The sequence below is a fragment of the Penaeus chinensis genome, chromosome 6, assembly GCF_019202785.1.
Source record: "Penaeus chinensis breed Huanghai No. 1 chromosome 6, ASM1920278v2, whole genome shotgun sequence".
NCBI classification, from domain to species: domain Eukaryota; kingdom Metazoa; phylum Arthropoda; class Malacostraca; order Decapoda; family Penaeidae; genus Penaeus; species Penaeus chinensis.
The window spans coordinates 5,241,070-5,248,569 of record NC_061824.1 but is presented as its reverse complement, the minus strand read 5'-3'; the positions used below and the strand labels follow the sequence as shown (position 1 = coordinate 5,248,569).

Below are 7,500 nucleotides of genomic sequence, written 5' to 3'. Positions count from 1 at the left end.
ACTGATGGGGGAAGGGTAAATATGGTCAGACAGAACAGGTCTCTCCATCATTATAAACTTCATGGGGAAGGTCCATGATAAACATTTCATACATTTTTGATACCAAAGGAATGTGACTTATCCAACAATAACTAAATAAAAATTAATAACTTCAGAAGTCACACATGAAACAGACACTTTGCCTTTCCAACTATTTCCCTCATGAATTATCCCCAGATCAGTTTTCCTTTACATGAACTAGTTAGTGTCTAACTAGTATCTAACACATAGCTTATGGATGATTTTGCTTTTAGGAGAGGGAAACATATACAACTAACCTTATTCACTGCATCCCAAGAGGATAGAAATGGAAATCACTTTTCAAGTTGGTATTTTGTTTCCTTTCCAAGGTTGTATAATAAACTTGACTTTTATGGTAAAGAAGTAAAAGATCTAGATCAGGGGTGTCAAAGATGTGGCCTGCAGCACATTTGCTATTTCAGTCTTACAGTAGTACAGTAGGCTGTTTTACATTAGTTAAGCTAGTCCTTCGTCTTTTAGGATGATCAGAAATTAAAAAGAAATGTCAAACTCATGGGTCATGGGCCAAATGTGGCCTTTGTGATGGTACTAAATTTTCCACAGGGTGACAAGAATAATGATTAGCCTATGAAAATATGATCATCACGAAGGAAATTAATATATGATTAATATACTGGGACTTCATAAAAAAAAATATTCTTAATTGTAATATTTTAATTCATAGTGCTATTGTTAGCAATACTGCTATCATAATGGGGGGAAGCAGATCATATAAAATTAAAATTGTTTAATAGTTTTAAAGCAAGAGTGAAGCCATAACATCTTACACAGAAGAAAAGGCACTTTTATCAGTGCAGTTATTGGAAATTAAAGTAAACAATGCAAGTTGCATGGCAGTATGTATATGCCAAGGTAAATTATACCTCTTCTATTTAAATACAAAAATGAAATTGTACAATTAACTTCAGCAGCCCATGAATATTGCACTACACTACTATTAACCCAATTAAAATGTATGGCAAGAATACATGCCATGCCCACTGTAATACAAGTTTATTTATTGTATTTACACATAGATGGCTCTACAAGTGGTCGGTTATTAGTCCTACCTATCTCACCTGTTTACCTTTTTCCTTGACTTTTGGAAAGGGTCTTTTGCATGATTTCATAGTCATGTTGTCAAGATTTTAATAACAATATAATAATCATAACATTATTAACAATAATAACAGTAGCGATATCAATTGTATTAAAAAGAAACACATTTTCCCGCCAATTCAAGGAATTGGGAAATCAAGATAGGTCACTAGGAACTACTGATAGACTTCTGCTGGCTGAGCACATGTGGAGCCATCTGATGTAACAAAATTCACAAAAAACTACAGGGGACATAACATAAATAAGGGGTGGTTGGGTTAATGTCATTATTTAAAACTGAATAAGTAGAACTTTACATACAGGTACGGAATATTAATGACGTAATCCTGGGGAACCATTTATGTACCTTTGTTGGCCCTCAAGACAGTAGCTGATATTAAAATTCACCCTCAAAGAGTTTTGAGTTTGACACCCCTGAACTAGATGCTAATAATGCTGGTGAGAAGAAAGATCCTAATTTCAAAACATTGCTCACAACCTTTTCTACTTTGGCTTCCATTCAAAATTTTGTGACATGCTGTTGGTAGATGCTATGATTAAATTTTCTATACCTTGGAACTGCTGTGTTGACCCATTATAATGTGATGTACCATAATATATTACAAGGGATATTAACTGATAAATAATTATAAATAAAACCATAATGAAGGTATTTTGGGAGAAAGAAAAGACAAACCTTGAAAGAGCTGGAAATACCAAAATAAACTAACTTCAATTTCAGAGGAAGAAACCGTACGCACTAAAAGGATACATTCATTATATGGAGATAAATCCAAATCCAAGATCGGAGCAGTGTGGGCGTACACTTCACCAACACACTGGTGACTCTCTGGATATCGCCGATATCTGTTTACTGAACGACCTGTACAGAGTAATCAATAACATGTATACCATATATGCACATTCTTTCTCCATTATTTGTATATTCATTAGGCATTAATATCTATTATACATTTGTTTTCTGCACAACTATACTGAGGAACATACCTTGAGCCGAATAGAGGAGACCTCCACTGTGAGTGTACTTCATGCGAGATACACGGCTGGGACTCACTTGTTTGCTCTCCCACTTCCAGGGACGTTCACCTACACACCAACAGACTAGGCCTTCACCTGTGCTTGCCATCATCACACCTGAAAATTGTGAAATGGCCCTTATTATTTAAATCTATATGAGACTTTCTTAAGATATGATATTATGTAAGATTTATAGTACAGGAACTATCAAGTAGTTAATGTTTTTCTAAAAACTTATTCAGCTAATGCATGTGGATTTAAATAAAATCATTAAATATGGCAACACTACTGTGCACTATTACATATAAGCTTGAGTAACATGTGAAGAGAATTATAAGAGAAAGAATAAAACAATATTACCAAATAGTCTATTTTCTAGGAAATGAAAATGAGATCATCTAATCCTGTTATATTTTTAAAAATCACGGATAAAGATTTTTCTGCAACAAAGTAAGTTTCCTTCATTATTCATCCACTAACTTTAAGATTCGTATATTTTAAAAATCTATTTGGCCTGTTCATTTTATGTCATTACATTCACAGCAGGATATGTACTGAAAAATAGGATAAAATAAGAATGATTGGCATATTTCCTGTAAAGTCTGCCAAAGATGGGCATATATTAGTGAACACAGAACTACTGTCTGGCTTGTGGCTGGGCAAGCATGACCTCATCTTGGCTAGCACCATATGAACTTATGACATGATGACTCATCACCTGACATCTGGTAATATGACAATACAGGGGTAAAAGATTTCTATTTTACCCAGCTATATAACTACTTATCGCATTTGCTATAGTTCTTGTCTCAGATAGCTCTGAAAACTGGGACCTTCATAATTTTTTCACTTCACGTGGATGGCCAGATTTCTTAATTGTTCAGTTCTCAGGTTAAATAATTCCTCAACAATGATAAAGGATTTTAAATTCATAAAGTTCATCCTATGATTTAACTCAACTGCTGAGGGTCCTGAATATTTATAATATTATTTTGTAAAGCCTGAGACTATCCCATTCTTTATCAATGTACCTTCACATGTTGCTCTAAAGTATACTTGAAGATTTGTAGTAATCTCAGTTTAGATCCATTCCTCATTGATTCAGATGATTAACCAACAAGAGAGTGTCATATAATTACTCCAGGATCACCAGCAAAAGAGTTCATGCTTCTCTGATTTGGAAGACACTTCCCTTCAAGAACCAATAGCATTACACTTATTCAACAATACTCACTAGGATAACCCTGGGATACAGTGGTGTTGTATGGCTCTGGGGATGGTGCCAGGCAAGTCACAGGTGGCTCTGTAGTGAAGGCACACAGGGGACGTCCATCCACACTGTTCACTTTCACCTGACCGACAGAAGACCCAGAAACTAACACAGCTTTCCCTGAGCCCCATGGCCATGACCCATCCAGGAAGCACAGGTCATTTATGCTGTCCTCATGTAACTGCAAAATAAAGGAAAACAACAATTACTACAATGGCTTTAAGTAGTATCTTTACTGCCATGGTACCAAATGAACAATTTCATGTCAGATACTCCATTAATACAGTGAAAAACAGCATCTTCTGTATAATTTTGTTTTTTATATAATTTTCTTTATACTATGTAGTATCAAACATATCTAATGAAATGGAGACTAGTGCACTTTTTACTAATAAAATCCCAAATTTCAAGTCAATTTACATGAATACATTCTACAAAATGATAAAGATGTACTTTATGATATGCAATCTATGACTTATCAGTATTGCATCCAGTTAAAATAAATTGAATTCATGCTTTTCAACTGCTCACTCTAAAGCTCAGGGGTAGTCCCAACAAAATACAAAGTATGTCCATGAGGATTTCACAGCAAGACAACTTGTTGGTTTTTGCTTATTATAGCAGCCGCATGTTAACCTCCTCACGCACAAGACATGTTCCTTACTTAACATTCTGTGTTAGTAAGTGATGCAATTTTACTTTACTACATTCAAATACTTGCCAAAAGAATTTCATCCAAACTGCATAATGTTTTCACTAGTAATAAGTGATGTATTATTAAGCTAAGATAATCCACTTAGCAATTTCTTCGTCATAGTGTCTATGCATTTTGCTCATCAGATGGGCTGGAAGAGAGGCCTCCATTGCAAAGTCAATAAACAACATGGAAAAAAACTGTAACTAATAGCATGCTAAAGGACCAAAATAATAGTATGAACAAAATCCATGGAGAAAAATTGAAATGAATAAAGACTATACATAAAATAAAATAAAAGTTTATAGAATTAAGTTCATGTGCATCATAATTATGAGAATGTAAAAAAATACAGCTATTTAACAGAATTACTTAGTGGCAGACTTTCTTATCACTGGACACATATAAAAGAAAAAAAATAATTTTAATCATATTTGAGGGTTTGCTAATTTGCTATCAATTCATTTCTAACATACATGTGCATCTAATTATAAATACAATGATAACAAGAAATGTCTCTGCACATAGATGGCTCTGCTAGTGCTTACCCACAGAGGAGTCAATAAGTAGACCTTGTGACCTTACCTAATTTCACCCTTCCTTGAATTTGCATTTTTTATTAAAGATACTATAATTACTATAATGTTACTGATTAGTAGTAGTAATATAAGATAACATAAAATATTTTTGGAAATCAAGGAAAAGGTTAAACAGGTGAGACAAGTACTAATAATTGGCTCAATGGTGACTTAGTACAAGTGGAGCCATCTATTTGTATAAACAATAAATAAAGTAAACTCAAAGTGGGCATGCCGTGTACGTACATGCCATGCCTGTTGGTTTTGGGTTAATATTACTACTCATTTTCTTAATTTTACAAAGAGAAAACACAACAGACCTACAAACCTTTCCTCAAATCAATCAATATCATTAATCCATATTTAGTATCTATGACTAAGAGGTTAAACATAGCAACATTTACCTAATAGTACAAGAAAGATTAGCAAAGTGGCCTACACTCCATACAGCAATACACATTGGATTTTTACAACAAACACTTCTAAAATTCACCTTCTTTCATAAAACTTTTACATTATGACTGCCTTTATGACCACATTGTAGCCCTGGACATAAAATCCAAAGTCATTCACTTTTATTGAGCCAAAAACCATGATGTCTAAAGATAGATACTTTTGTCTTGTACAAGGGTTATTGTGGTCATACAGACTTGCAAACTTGTGGTAAGGATGGTGAATCTACAACATATCTACTGCAACAACTTACATCATAGATAAAATCTAATGGCAGTGGCATCCTGAGATCCAAAAGGGTAATCCCCCTTGCATTAACGGTAATGCAGGCAGCGAGATAGGGCAGATCGGGGTGCATCACCAATGGCTGCCGACCTTCCCCTGGACTAACACAGTTATCATATGCCAATACAGGAGTTCCTCTCTCCACATCCACAATGCTGACTTTCCGGGAGACAGATGTTGCAATGACCTGCAGTAAATGTAAGGAAAATACTATGCACACTAATAAATAACGAAAATCTCATGACAGGGAAACAATATTATTTCTTTGTCCCATGAAACTGCAAATTTCAATATAAGCATTTAAAGAACAGGTAGTAGAAGAAAGTAAATTTTAACTAGCTATAACACTAAGACAAAAAGGTTTTATACATATTCAACTAAACAAATATTTCTATCCCTCTTACCTTAGATCCATCGGGAGAGAAGGTAAGGGCATTGAGGGCCCGTGCCAAGCTAAGAGTAGCAAGAGAAACTGTGCGTACTAATTCTCCTCTTAGGGCACTTAGTATTGCTATCTCTCCATCACTCCCACCAAAAGCAAACGTGTACCGATCCTGTTAACAATTAAATAATGTTAGCTTATAAATTTACACATTAACTTGCATAAAAGACAACTATTGAAATAAACATAGTAATAAACAGAAATTACATAAAAATATGCAAAACAAAAAAATGCATCAAAATAAATAGAATTATACCATTGAAGACTTTCATATTGATATAATGTACTACTCTCATATTTCTAATATCCATCTATTTTCAACACAGTAGACAGCACTGAAATTTTTATGCCTGAGATCTGAGGTAACCCAATAACTTTATTGAGTAACACATTTTCATGGGAGCTTTAACTACATAAAAGCAAAGAGTTATGATTTGTGGAAATAATTATTCAGTAAAAGCATGGACTGGTTCCTTCAAAGCTTGACCTTATAGGTAGAACTACTTCATAATTGATATCCAAATAACTTGAATTAAATTGAAATTAAATTAACAATCCTGTTAACATTTTTTTAATCCTTCTACAATGTTCGTGTTCTCTACCATTTGCATTAATATACCAAACATAATCATTGATAAAAATTATTAGTTGTAGATAAAAAAAAAAAAAAATTCATTTACAACCCAAAGAAATGCATGCCTAAATTATTATATTAAATAACATGGAAGACAATGTATAAAGGAAAAAATGGAAGACAATGTATAAAGTGGCTGGTAAAGAGAAATATATCCAATAATTTAAATCACCCAAGAAATAAAAGAGACAAAAATTTGTTACAGAATATGAAAAATTATGCATAACTGGAAAATCCCAAGCTCGATTATATATCAAAAGGGATTATCTCTTCACTTGAAATCAAATTAAATAATCTTTAATGTTTCTTTTCCCATGAGTGGTATTGGGATACTGTATATCACTGACACATGAATTGCTCTCGTGTTCTTAAATTCTTTTAGATAAATCACCCAACTTCACAAGCTTAATAAAGAAATAAATTAACTTGGTCAAGATGTCAAACATTTTTTAATAATAATGTAAAAACAATAAATCTTCCAATATTCTCTGCATCAGCATTATTCCTGATGACCAAATGTGATCCATGAAATATGAAAAATAAATGTTTGGTAGATAAATTAAACAACTTTTGAAAAGTTCTGGATTCTGAAGCAGTAGCTCATTCATTTTGGTTTTTAATAATGTTAAAACGATAACCTGAAGGAGGAGAGGAAAGGGTAAATCAAAGCCATTTCTGATTTAAATAAATTGAAGAGTATAGTTTATAAGTATCAGGTTAAGAACCATCCACATAGTTTCAGAGCAAACACATTTCTTACAGTAATTTGCAGTGCAGTCCCCCAAGGAACTCAATGCCCAGAACCTGGACGTTCCCCCTGGAAGCAGAGGGGCTAATGATCATATAAGGAATCTACTACAAGAGATATGAACTCTTGATTCTTGATCAAGCAAAGTCACTACGACGTCCCAACAGAGACGTTGCCATGTGATCGAGAGTAATTTTCAT

The 7,500-nt window shown here is 33.6% G+C and overlaps 1 protein-coding gene across 3 annotated transcripts in view; it reads right to left on the bottom strand.

The window, feature by feature from the left end:
- Nucleotides 1–7,500, bottom strand: part of LOC125026562 — a 40,037-nt gene that overhangs the window by 2,281 nt on the left and 30,256 nt on the right. For all 3 annotated transcript variants that reach the window (XM_047615077.1, XM_047615076.1, XM_047615078.1), the window contains exons 3-7: nt 5,881–6,030; nt 5,445–5,663; nt 3,431–3,647; nt 2,167–2,313; nt 1,931–2,041 (exon numbers count right to left, since the gene is read on the bottom strand). In XM_047615077.1, coding sequence (XP_047471033.1) covers nt 1,931–2,041; nt 2,167–2,313; nt 3,431–3,647; nt 5,445–5,663; nt 5,881–6,030 — 844 coding nt within the window. The remainder of the gene's footprint in view (nt 1–1,930; nt 2,042–2,166; nt 2,314–3,430; nt 3,648–5,444; nt 5,664–5,880; nt 6,031–7,500) is intronic.